At 42.3% G+C, this 13,625-nt stretch overlaps 2 protein-coding genes and 1 long non-coding RNA gene across 7 annotated transcripts in view; 1 reads left to right on the top strand and 2 right to left on the bottom strand.

Annotated features, from left to right (window-relative positions):
• LOC120573135 overlaps nucleotides 1-13,625 on the top strand; it is a 563,511-nt gene that overhangs the window by 127,083 nt on the left and 422,803 nt on the right. The window lies entirely within an intron of this gene.
• The window catches only part of LOC120573092 (myosin heavy chain, fast skeletal muscle-like), a 697,218-nt gene that overhangs the window by 294,529 nt on the left and 389,064 nt on the right, over nucleotides 1-13,625 (bottom strand). The gene's annotated exons all lie outside the window — the stretch shown is intronic.
• The window catches only part of col4a6 (collagen, type IV, alpha 6), a 173,085-nt gene that overhangs the window by 13,816 nt on the left and 145,644 nt on the right, over nucleotides 1-13,625 (bottom strand). For 4 of the 5 annotated variants that reach the window (XM_039822537.1, XM_039822536.1, XM_039822540.1 and 1 more), the window contains 8 exons: nucleotides 13,474-13,545; nucleotides 11,898-12,005; nucleotides 11,069-11,287; nucleotides 10,247-10,405; nucleotides 9,749-9,757; nucleotides 6,670-6,840; nucleotides 5,164-5,307; nucleotides 1,195-1,314 (listed from right to left, as the gene is read on the bottom strand). In XM_039822537.1, the coding sequence (XP_039678471.1) occupies nucleotides 1,195-1,314; nucleotides 5,164-5,307; nucleotides 6,670-6,840; nucleotides 9,749-9,757; nucleotides 10,247-10,405; nucleotides 11,069-11,287; nucleotides 11,898-12,005; nucleotides 13,474-13,545 (1,002 nt within the window). The remainder of the gene's footprint in view (nucleotides 1-1,194; nucleotides 1,315-5,163; nucleotides 5,308-6,669; nucleotides 6,841-9,748; nucleotides 9,758-10,246; nucleotides 10,406-11,068; nucleotides 11,288-11,897; nucleotides 12,006-13,473; nucleotides 13,546-13,625) is intronic. The other variant, XM_039822538.1, reaches the window with a different exon arrangement.

Below are 13,625 nucleotides of genomic sequence, written 5' to 3'. Positions count from 1 at the left end.
AACTGATATTTTCACTTAAGCAAAGGGTTGCACTACTTCTCTCCCCACAGGTTCCAGCAGCGAAGCATGGGGTCTGGCATTGGGCCTTCAACGTCGCAAAGTCATAATTTTTTGGGGTATTGTTTTTAAAGATGTGAGCAGCTATAAATGTAAATGGACTGTTTTTATATAGCGCTTTTCTAGTCTTAACAACTACTCAAAGCACTTTAACATAGTACAGGAACCATTCCCACACTGTGGCCAAGGCTGCCGTACAAGGTGCCACCTGCTCATCAGATAAACATTCACACACATTTACACTCCGATGGCGCAGCATCAGGGGCAACTCGGGGTTCAGTGTCTTGCCCAAGGACACTTCGGCATGGAACTGCAGGGCCAGGGATCGAACCACCAACCTTCCGATTGGCAGGCGACCTCTCTACCACTTAGCCACAGCCGCCCCACAACACGCTGCACAACAAGTTCTGACACACACGCAAGCACGCACGCACGCACACACACACACACACACACACACACACACACACACACACACACACACACACACACACACACACACACACACACACACACACACACACACACACACACACACACACACACACTTAGCAAAGTGTGATCGGCTGATTCACCAGTCAACTACTAAACTAACACTTCTGTCCCGGTTAGGAAGTCCCAACCAATGAGTGACTGAGTTGTAACACTTTTTCTGACAACAACAAATAAATCTGATTGGATAACTCTATTTTTAATGTTTTAGGACACTAACGCTGTCATTTCGGAAGCAACTTTGATAGAAAATCAAGCTAAAATTATAATTAAAATAGAGCATTATCATTAATTGAAATGTTTAATATGACTTTAAAAATGCTCATATGTTCTCTGAAGTCCTAGAAGTCCCTAAGGGTTCCCCTCTGACTGGTTCATAATAAAACTGCTGATCTATAATAGAACTCTTGGATCTTGTGCAGTCTTATTGTACAAAGATGCAACATTTGGCAGAATAAAACAACTTCTTTGTGATTTAAATTTGCAGAAAGCTAAGAAATGTGATTAATATTATGCAAACAGGTTTATCTGTGGATGTTTCAAGAAAAAAGAGAATTATAAAAGAATGACATAGAGAGTACAGTTATTTGCCTTGAACACAATATAATGTTTTACGTATACAGCAGGGCAGGGAAGCAGTGTTACCTCTGGGTCCGGGGAAGCCAGGAAGACCATTGGCTCCGGGGGTTCCTGGTTCTCCTTTTGGAAAATTTGATGGCTCAAAACGACCGGGCAAGCCAGGGAGACCAGGGTATCCTCTGTCACCTATAGGAGGAAAAACACATACAGTAAAAGTCAGTGTGACTCGTCTGTTCTGACACTGCCATCCTGTGATCGCTGCCCAGGTGTCATCATCCAGAGGCCTGTACTACGAATCCAGATCAACATGCCCTGGATTTATTTCAGTTACCCTAACGACCGCGGTCCTGCATAAGCTGTGTCACGACGCTGGTTATCAACTAGTTCAATCAACCCAGGGTTTCCCAATCTAGAGACGCCCGCGTTCACATAAAAGAGGCGGTGTTTGCACAGCATGACAAGTCGCAACCATCTACCAGAGCCACATATTTTACCTAAGAAGAGTGAGAGGGGAAGTGATCACAGAACAATTGTATCAAGTGTGTGGGTCTTGTCCCACCCACGTACAATTGTTCCATATATACAGTACAGGCCAAAAGTTTGGACACACCTTCTCATTCAATGTGTTTCATTCAATGAATGAGAAGGTATGGAATTATGTACTTCACAAAAAAGTGTGAAATAACTGAAAACATGTCTTATATTTTAGATTCCTCGAAGTAGCCACCCTTTGCTTTTTTGATAGCGCTGCAAACCCTTGGTGTTCTCTCAACAATTGAAACTTGAAAAGTTTCAATCAGCTGTGCAGTGGAACCGCCCCTTCAAGACTGATGGGATAATCTGTCCCGGTGTGTTAGAGGAGACGGAGAGCACTTCCTGGTAGTTGGATTGAGTGGAACGTGACGGAGGGGAAGTGTCGGTAACCTTCCCAGTGGAGGCTAGCCATAGGCTAACGTGGAACAGATCGTGCAGGTCGTATCCTCGGTAAAACAGTATTATCTTGATTTCTCTATTTTGGAAACTTGGACAATACACTTTTTTCTTGTGGGACTTGAGTGCTTGTCTTACCTTTTGTGTTAAATATATGAACATTTGAATTGAACCTTGGAATGTGCATTGTGTTTTGTTGGGTTTATCTTTTCGTTGTTTAATGTGTATAGGGTGTAAATTTTTATATGTGCGCGCTTGTGTGGTTTGACCTAGATCCAAAACTAAACATACAAAATACAACTGACCTAAACCTTGAACTATACTAAGACTCTCTTAGATGTCAGGAGAGAGACCTGGGGTCCGTTTCAGGAAGGAGGTTAAACAAACTCTGAGTCTAACCCTGATCTCTGAGTTGATTTACCCTGAGATGGGAAACTCTGACGTGCGCGTGCTCAACCACTATAAAAAGGCAGCATGAATGGAGCCATGATGCTACGATTCACCATGGCAACAACCACAAACAAGCGGGTCGGCGGAAATACTCATGCGCACAAACAGCGAATTTGAACATGCATTTTGTTAAAAAAGCAAGACAGCAGTTGTTGCTGCAAAAGAGAGAGAATTGGTGTGGGAGAAAATTGCTGCTCGAATGCGTACGCATCAACAGTGTATTAATTTCATATCTAATCACAGTTAACTTATAATATTACTGGTGAAAACTGGAATTGTATTACACCTATAATTTCATTTGGGTGCAATCCTGCGGGCAAAAATGTAAACTATAGCCTACTAATCCCATTCTGAGGCAGCAGCACCATGATCATTAACAGAACTATAAGTATAATCATTTATTTCTTTTTAATGGCTCTGAAACGTTTTTTAAATGTCTTTGTAGTGTTCCCTGGACACAAACCAGTGAGGGTTTGTGTCCAGGGAACACTACAAAGACATTTAAAAAACGTTTCAGAGCGAGTCACACTTTTCTGACGGCTCTGCATACAGTGGCTTTACTATTACACGGTGATCCTCTACACTGTTATAAAGAAAAGTGCCGTTTGCAAAAAAAGTAATGCGATACAAAGAATCTGCTTGGATCTTAAAGCCTGTCTACGATGATTGATGTTAGTGATATGAGGACGGATAAGGTATCTACATATCTAATGGACTGTGATTAAAAAATAGGCCTACCTCTCAAATCGGTTATGTGAAAATGAAAGTACATCTACAGTCAGGACTCAATACCGACGTAAACTCTCTGTGAATTAATACAGCTTTTTCATCAACGGGATCGTCGACAAAAGGACATGACATGTTTGAGAAAACGTTTTATAGTATGCCTAACATAAACCAATACGTTTTTTTATTCATGCAGATAACAAAGTGCATTAAAATGTGCCTGATACAGACTGAATGAATGAATGAGGAAATGAGTTTCTCCTCCCTCTGAGAGGGAGGCGAATGAGAGAAACTCGAGGTTTCTTGAAGAAAACCTGCTCCCGACCAGGTTAGGTTCACAGGCTCAGTTACCATAGTAACTGACTCTGAGGTGAAGTTACCTCTCTTTCTGAAACGGAAAACCAAGAGTTTCCCTCATCTCAGGGTTAACAAACTCAGAGTTTTCACTAAACCTGCTTTCTGGAACGGGCCTCTGGCTGGCACCCCATATAAAAAACAAAACAAAACGGATTTAGACAAACTGTCACAAGTTGTGTTGTGCAGAAGTCAGGTTGATACACAGCCGACAGCCCTATTGGACAACTGTTAGAATTCATATTATGGCAAGAACCAATCAGCTAAGTAAATTGAAACGAGTGGCCATCATTACTTTAACAAATGAAGGTCAGTCAGTCCGGAAAATTGCGAAAACTTTGAATGTGTCCCCAAGTGCAGTCGCAAAAACCATCAAGCACTACAACGAAACTGACTCACATGAGGATCGCCCCAGGAAAGGAAGACAAAGAATCACCTCTGCTGCTGAGGATAAGTTCATCCGAGTCACCAGCTTCAGAAATCGCAAATTAACAGCAGCTCAGATTAGAGACCAGATGAATGCCACACAGAGTTCTAGCAGCAGACACATCTCTAGAACAACTGTTAAGAAGAGACTGTGCAAATCAGGCCTTCATGGTCAAGTAGCTGCTAGGAAACCACTGCTAAGGAGAGGCAACTAGCAGAAGAGATTTGTTTGGGCCAAGAAACACAAGGAATGGACATTAGACCAGTGGAAATCTGTGCTTTGGTCTGATGAGTCCAAATTTGAGATCTTTGGTTCCAACCGCGGTGTCTTTGTGCGACGCAGAAAAGGTGAACAGATGGATTCTACATGCCTGGCTCCCACCGGGAAGCATGGAGGAGGAGGTGTGATGGTGTGGGGGTGCTTTGCTGGTGACACTGTTGTTGATTTATTCAAAATTGAAGGTATACTGAACCAGCATGGCTACCACAGCATCCTGCAGCGACATGCCATCCCATCCAGTTTGCATTTAGTTGGACCATCATTTATTTTTCAACAGCACAATGACCCCAAACACACCTCCAGGCTGTGTAAGGGCTATTTGACCAAGAAGGAGAATGATGGAGTGCTGCGCCAGATGACCTGGTCTCCACAGTCACCGGACCTGAACCCAATCGAGATGGTTTGGGGTGAGCTAGACCGCAGAGTGAAGGCAAAAGGGCCAACAAGTGCTAAGCATCTCTGGGAACTCTTCAAGACTGTTAGAAAACCATTTCAGGTGACTACCTCTTAAAGCTCATCAAGAGAATGCCAAGAGTGTGCAAAGCAGTAATCAGAGCAAATGGTGGCTACTTTGAAGAAACTAGAATATAAAACATGTTTTCAGTTATTTCACACTTTTTTGTTAAGTACATAATTCCACATGTGTTCATTCATAGTTTTGATGCCTTCAGTGAGAATCTACAATGTCAATAGTCATGAAAATAAAGGAAACACATTGAATGAGAAGGTGTGTCCAAACTTTTGGCCTGTACTGTATGTGCATAAATATTGCCATTATTACAATATTATTTTTCTATCATATTAATAAAATGATCGCGGTATTATCGTCAACGATGTGATGTGGCACACCCCTATTCTAGATACTCTACCTTTCAGCCCGGGGAATCCAGGACCACCGGGGCGTCCGTCTCTTCCGGGTCCTCCAGCCAGTCCTTTGCCTCCAGGAAACCCTGGGCTTCCAGGACGACCTGGTACTCCAGGGAAACCCACCAGTCCGGGCAAACCTCTCTCACCTGTGGAAAGAGACAAAATGTTTTTGTTGCTTTAAAGGTCCCATGGCATGAAAATGTCACTTTATGAGGTTTTTTAACATTAATATGAGTTCCCCCAGCCTGCCTATGGTCCGCCAGTGGCTAGAAATGGTGATAGGTGTAAACCGAGCCCTGGGTATCCTGCTCTGCCTTGGAGAAAATGAAAGCTCAGATGGGCCGATCTGGAATCTTGCTCCTTATGAGGTCATAAGGAGTAAGGTTACATCCCCTTTCTCTGCTTTGCCCACCCAGAGAATTTGGCCCACCCATGAGAGAGAGACATCATGGCTTTCAAAGGAGGAAAGTGGCAGTTGGTCAAGGCCACACCCCCACCCTCCACCTTGTCCCTCCCCTCTCTCCTCCTCAATAGCTGCAGACACAGAAATGGCACATCCTGAGGAAAGCTCATTTTGGGACTGGCTCTAGTGGCTGTAATTCTGCACCAAGGCTGAATTTCGGGAAAGAGACTTCAGATACAGTATTAGGGGACCACTAAGGCCTATATAAAAGAGACTTCAGATACAGTATTAGGGGACCACTAAGGCCTATATAAAGGAGACTTCAGATACAGTATTAGGGGACCACTAAGGCCTATATAAAGGAGACTTCAGATACAGTGTTCGTGGACCACTAAGGCCTATATAAAAGCATCCAAAGAGCACCATATCATGGGACCTTTAAGGAGATTTGTCCATTTTAAGGAGTCTCTTGCCCTCTGGTTGCCGTTTCAGAATGCCCAAAACAAGAACAAGGCGTGCCAGAGCTTCTTACAAGTAAAAGTCCAGCATTGAAAATGTTACTTACTGTAAGTAAAAGTATGTAAGTATCATCAGGAAAATGTACTTGAAGGATTAAAAGTAAAAGTATTTGATTCAGAAAAATCCTCCCATTTTAGAAAGTGTAAAGGATCTAAACAGTTGTGTGTTTAATGGTGTAATCATTACAGCTGGACATGTAGGCCATTATATTCTTGGCTAGTTTAATAAAACATATTTTATAGTTTTGTGTGCAGGAATCTTAACGTGTAAAGTAACTAAAGCTGTAACAGATGAATGTAGTGGAGTAAAAAGTACAATATTTCTCTCTCTAGAAAGTGGCATGAAAAGATAAGACTCAAGTAAAATACAAGTACCTCAAATTTGTACTAAAGTACAGTACTTGAGTAAATGTACATAGCTACCTTCCATAATTTTTTTTTACTTCTGGTTCAGTGTGGCTGTTGTTTTTCATTTGTGTTGTGGAATTTTTCTGTATGTTTTGCTTGATTTTAATGGGTTAACATGTTATATTATTGAAGTTGAAGAGATGTGAGAAGTAAGAGAATCAAGGGTAGCTCCGGCTCACCCTTCCTTCCTGGTATTCCTGGGATTCCCTCTCTAGTTCCCGGTCCTGGCGGCCCCTGGGGTCCCCTGGGCCCTGGTGATCCATTGGTGCCGGGCAATCCTGGGGTTCCCTTCATTCCGGCCGGTCCTGGGAACCCTGGGTCTCCTCTATCGCCCTTCTGACCGGGGTAACCTGGGGGTGGACGGAGGATGACGACGGGACAGATTATCAGACACTGGTCAGAATCTACATTACAAATGGAAATCTAAAAAAAAAACTTTATTAATGTAGAAATATATTAATATGAATCAAAATTTCACTAATTCAGACATAAAACGTATAACGAATTGTTGGAAAAAAACTTTCTAAAAGCCAACAAATACACTGAGCAACAAATATAAACTTACCATTCTTTTTATAATACATTGACTTACCTTTCAACACAATAGCTAAGTTTATTAATAAATATAGATAGAATAAATATTTTTCTGAATACACATGCACGCACGCACGCACGCACACACACACACACACACACACACACACACACACACACACACACACACACACACACACACACACACCTTGCCACAAAAAACATTGCATTAGACAACAATGCAAGCGCACATTTTCCATTACATTCTTTAATTGCCTTGGTTAGACTGCAATTGCACTTCGATTGGGGATTTTATTGAACAGATACACGGCTTGTTGTGGCTAATTTCAGATACATATGCAGGGGTTTCAAATGTTTAAACATTTGCTTGATCAAATCTGTAATTATACTGAAATATTTTCATTCAAATATATTACAAACACAAGTGCAATTCCAGACTGAATTAGCGAGCTTCAACCGCCTTAAGTTTGTCCTACAGGATAGCAGACTACAACCACTACTGTTCACATTCTTAAAAAGAGACACACATTTTCAACACATCTGTGCAGCTACATTGAAGCTGTCACATCTGTCTAACAAGGCAGAGATGAGTTGAGAATTGAAAGTCCTTTTTTTAAGAGTGCAGCGACATTGTTAAAACAGCATTTGCGCAAAAACCTTTCACTCAAGCCTACTGCAATTAATGCGATGAGAACACATCTAGTACAGATTACACTTCAAGGTGTACTTGAACTACGTACTAGGGTTAGTACTGGCTGCAAAAATGAAAACCAAACATCAACAGACACATTTCTTCAGATTTCCTTCTGTTTTTGAATCTCTCACAGCTAAAATGTCCATCTTAAGCCATTGTTCGGACCATTCATTGAGTTGTAAAATTGTGGTTTTGTTTAATCAACAGGTGTGATACATTCATTTCCATCATTCCGTCATTTAAGCACGTAAATATATATTTTTATAAACTGGTTTTGACCGAACATGCATTGCAATTGGAGGAGAGACAATCCATGAGTACTTAAAACCACAACTTATCCAGATGCTTTTGGGAATAACAGCTTATCCTACCAACAGTCGAGTTTTAAACAGACTACACAACAGGGTTTACGTAGGCAACACAAACTTTCCAGGACAACATAAATTAGATTATTTCCAGGATATCTGTAGCCTGTTCCATACCAGTACTCTGGTACATTTCATTAGTACAGAGAGTCTGGCCACTCTCCATTGACAAGTGTTAACTTCCTAACTCTGTTGAAGTTTAAAACTATTGGATCTGCCCAGAGCCACTCTGGATCTGCCATAACCAATCGCTAACGTTTGGTCGTGACGTCGGCTTAGCATCGCTAGCATTCGCCTTAGCCAACTCCTTCACCACTAACGGAGCGAGCTGGAAAATCTAACTTTTCCCGAACCCCGTGGGGAGTAGGGGCCACAACATCATGGCCACCAACACAACTCAGCAAAGAAGTCTTCAAAAGCCGGAAGTCTTCAAAAAGATGCAATTTGAATATATGGTTGAGTCTGAAATCGTGTCTACATACTCAAAGCTTTAGTGCGTAGTTTCTGTCACCCCCATGAGGAATTCTAAGTAATGACAACAACACTGTTGGCGCGTCCACAAGATACAAGCCTTCCGTGACCGCGCACAGCCCCTCCCTCCTCCTCACAGTTGCTAGTAGCCAAGGAGGACACGGAGGCTTAAAAATACATGATGGACTCTTCAGAAGAGGTCATTATCTTCACTCCAGCCACAATCTTCTGAACATAGTCATACTGAGAAATCCAGAGAGAGTTGTGTGGAGATGATAGTCTTAATTAGCTTAGTAGCAACTCGTTTGTCAATGGCTTGAATTTAACAGCGTTCATTATTATCAAAACGTCACGCACTAAAGCTTTAACATGTATACTATCCTTCAACATACGTTTGTGTAAATAAACAGTAGTGTGTATCTTTTCAGCGCACTAAATTGCTGTTGAAGACGCGTAACCATGGTAACCGCTGCCGGCATCGCAAGATAATGCTTAAATTACTGAAAGCGGTGAATAACTAGACCAACAGTCGTTTAAATATGTAGAAATGTAAATTAGAGCATTATTGACGTTACAGAGCTCCTCGGTTTTTGAGTCCCTTTGTCTGTTATGAGCGTAACGTCGTTACTACCGCATTGCATTGTGGGATATTTATGCCAGTGTAGTGTAATTAATTGCACACTGAAATATTTTACCGGAAATAGTATGCAATTGCCGTATTATTGGTTGCATACTAAGGTTTCGGACTAACTGTTTCAGCTACTAAATAGCATGTGAGTGTGGAATTTCAGATGCAGCCAATATTTCCTCAACATCTGCTGAGGAAGATGAGTTCAAAATAGTCTCTGCTCGCGAATGCATGAGGGTGTCACTCTGAAGTGCATGGTCCCTAAAGGAACGTAATTCTGCTGGCTTCCAGATAATAATTTGATCATTCACTTGGTTCAAGAGAAAACTAAATTATTTTTTTTCCTTCATTTGTTTTGAGAAGATGGACATTTTTAGCCGTACAGATGGGAAATGGAGAGCGGGGCAGACACTTTGAGGAACATTGCGGTTAAAGCGTTTGGTCTAATGCATGAATAGCAGGAGGATGGAGGGATGGAGGCAAAGGATGGATGGATGGATGGATGGATGGATGGATAGATGGATGGATGGGAGAGAGTGTCTCACCTTGGCAGCCTATAGCGAATGACCCAACATCAAGAAAAGGATGGATGGATGAGAAGATGGAGATAATGGTGGTGGTGGTGGTGTGTAGGAAAGAGGGAGTAAAAAAGGAGGAAGAAACACAGGACAAAGAGAAGATAACAATAGGAGAAGAAAAAAAGACTTTTGGGTGATGCAGAGTTTGAATAAACAACAGGAACAAAACGGGCAACCATGGTGTCTGATTTTGAAAACGAAGGATTGTGAAAGAAATACAGTGAAAACTGGGGAGGAATGAACCAACGCTGGTAAAGGTGGATGGATGAGGAGTGAAAGACAACAGCACGAGATCAAGATCAAACCAAATAATATTTTTTTTTTTGTCTTTTACTTTAAAATCAAGCAGATACAAACAACTCAATTCAGACGTGCACCATTTAAAAATCTCAACATTTCCTACAAAATGAAACAGAAGTCGGGTGAAAACGTGAAACGCGGAAAGGGTTGAATCGTTTCCCTCACCTGGTGATCCGCTCAGTCCGCTGCCGCCAGGAGGTCCACGCCGACCGGGAATGCCAAAACCCGGATCTCCTGGAAGTCCGGGAAGGCCAATAAGACCAGGAACACCGTCAATTCCGCGCTCCCCCTTCAGCCCAGGAACACCGAAACGTCCGTCAGCACCTGACAGAGGAAGGAAGAAAATGGCAGATGTTACTGCTGCTGTTTCTACTCTGTCCTGCTGCTACAAGAACCACCACAACAAGCATCAACACCGCTCCTAATAAAGCTACGTACACTCATTTATTAGGCACATTCCTCCACAGCGCTGCGGTGGAGGGTCTGGCTAGTCCCCATAGCATTCCGGGATGGGAAAAAAACATGTTCTGGTTTATTGACATTTCTTTAAACCAATCACAATCGTCTTAGGGTGTCTATATCCACAACCTTCAACTTCCGTGATTGCTCCGATGCCGCCGGAAATTCGGCCTATGTCCCTCTTTTTGGCCAGATGTCGGTCACCTTCCTCTTTTCTTTGTGTTGGCGTTCTAACCTCCGGTGGATTTATGAGGACTATGGTTAACTGCTCCTCAGATCTCTGCAGGGTAAATCCAGACAGCTAGCTAGACTATCTGTCCAATCGGAGTTTTCTATTTTGCAGCGGCACCGTGGCTCCGTCCGGAGCTTAGCGTCGCCCAAGATGATTGTGATTGTTTTAAAGACATGCAAATAAACCAGAGCATGTTTTTCTCTCATCCTGGAATGCTGTGTGGACTAACCAGGCCCCCATCCGCAGCACGGTGGAAGAGGGTCTGGCAATGCGAGACTACTCTCTCTCAGACTCACCAGGTAATCCAGGTTGTCCTGGCGTCCCGGGCTGGCCATTGTCTCCAGGGATACCTGGTGCACCGTCCCGTCCTGGGCCACCGGGTGTGGCTCCCAGTACATCTCCAGGCTGGCCCTTGGCTCCAGGACGCCCAGGGGCGCCATCCTTTCCCTTGGCTCCGTCAAAACTCTGTCCGGGAGCACCTGGAACTCCAGGATCACCTCTGGGTCCCGGGAAACCTGCATGGAGGCGGAGAGGAGGGAACAGTAGAGGTTTATTTTTTATTAGTTTAAGTTAAACTTATAAGCAATAAAAAAGACAAAAACAAACGAGATACTGAGCAACATATAAGCAACAAATGAGCACGAAAAATAATATTGTTCATGTTTAAAAGGGGTAGGAAGAAGTTAGCTTGAACAAGTCAACTTTTAGACAAATAGAAAATTATCTTATGAATTATCTTAATCTTTATCTGGACAGATAAAACAAAAACAACATTAAGCAGTCCACAAACAAGAAATCACTGGTCCAGCCCTAAGCCATTCTATATTAAGTTTCTGAAAAGTTTTTTTTAAAGTTTGGATATATTGTTAAAAATATTTTTAGCTCATTTAGGTGATTAAGGAAGGCCGGCTTGGAATGAAGTCAGAATCATTTAAACAGTACAGAGAAGATTTACATTTTCAGTTTGAAAACAATTCTGCAAAAACCTAAGTTGGTATGAAAACAGAAAATCACCTGCTTTCAGTTCACAGCTTCAATCTACAGACACATGACTCTTCATCACAGTGTCGGCCCTGATTCTACTCCGGAGAACAAATTGAGCAGTGACCGACCATGCAGGTTTACCTTGTGGTCCAGGTTGGCCTCCAAAACCGGAGTCTCCTCTCTCTCCTTTGGCACCGTCAAACCCGGGACGTCCACGGACTCCTGGGTTACCGGGTTGACCTTTAGGACCTTTAGGTGCAGACAGGTATCGCCTCAATTATGTGTACAATTTATTTTGTTATAAAGGCATGTTTTTTTGATGAATACATTTTTTTGTATATAAAGTAAATTAATGTAGCATTTGCCCAATTGTAATTGAACCTACAAGTGAATATAGTTTAATAAAAGCTTTAATATTTCTTTCTGTAAAAGTCCTCTGGTGCTCGGAAAGGGTTTTTATGTTCGGGTGTCACGACTCTCCAAATCCAACGATTTAATTTGACTCTTGACTATAACGTCACAGTTCAATTTGATTTTCAATTTTTAAAAAATTATTTCAACAGTGAAGACACAAAGAGCCACTAGATGGCAGAAGGGTACTTTACAACAACAGTTGGAGTTTCTCAGAGTTTATGAGGTGCAGTTAAATGCACCGTTAGTTTAACGAGGTGCACATGAAGGCACCATAAAGTCCTGTCGGAGCCCACATGCTTTACCTTCGTTGTTTGTTTCTCTGACGGGGAAGGCAAAATGTTCTGTTGTTTCTCCATTATCTCCGACTCTGGCAATGGCTATGGTGTCTGGAAAAGAGCTGCTAATGGCTACCGCTAGGCTAACATTACCCTGTGTCTTTAGCTGCATACTACCAGCCGCAAAGCTATCGTTACCTTGTTTTCTTTAGCTGCATGCTACCTGACGGTAAGCTACGCTGTGTATATTGTTTTCTTACAATGCGCGCAAGTAGGCAAAGAGAGAAAAATGCTGGGGGAATCGCCAATCCTGCTGTTGATTTCGAAAGTCGATTATATTATTATTTGATTTTCGACTTAAAATCTAAATCTTGAAACCCTAGTTATATGATTACGTGTTTGCTTGTGCACAAGGAGTGATAGCCTGAACAGACATCTACAGAAAATAAAATGTTATCATTAGAAAGTAATACATCAAAGCTCTGCTATTTGTTATTGTACAGTTACACTATGTTTCCAGTGACATACAGCTAAATGAATTCATTCTTAAAGGTGCTGTAGGTAGGATTGTGAAGATCTTGGACTTAGCCAAAAAATTTGAACATCGACAACTTCTCAGTCCCCCCCCCCCTTTCTGCTAAAGCCCAAAACTGTCTCCTAAGCCCCTCCCCCGACAAGGGAGAATGAATGAGCAGTGATTGACATGCAGTTAGACACCCCCCTGGCCCTGATTGGTGCATCTGAACAGGGAGCTGTGGATTTTTGCAAATCGCACTACAGGCTGGAGGTGGTGCCAGAGGAGCCGGATTTTGTTGTTAATTACCTGCTTCATGTAGTTCTACTCAAACATAGGGTCAGTTTCAGCAAATATGACAGAAAGTTAGGGTTAGTCTTACCTACTGCATCTTTAAGCGTTGTCTTGTCATTTATTTAAACTTTTCAACATATTACATCCTTCTCTAGGCCAATTAAACACAACCCCTTACAATAAAGAACATTAAAAAAAAAAAGCGACTGTTGAATCCTACCTGGTCGTCCAGGTATACCGGGGACACCGGGGTTTCCTTCCTCCCCAGGTATGGTGCAAGGTAGAGCTTCGCCTGGTAGCAGTCACACAAAGGTTAGCAATCACACAGTAGAAACATTGGCTATTTATTCCTTCTATATAAAAGATAGCTAC

This window comes from Perca fluviatilis, chromosome 14, assembly GCF_010015445.1.
Source record: "Perca fluviatilis chromosome 14, GENO_Pfluv_1.0, whole genome shotgun sequence".
Classification (NCBI taxonomy): Eukaryota; Metazoa; Chordata; class Actinopteri; order Perciformes; family Percidae; genus Perca; species Perca fluviatilis.
Note: the sequence above shows the minus strand (reverse complement) of the source record. Positions and strands in the feature narration are given on the sequence as shown.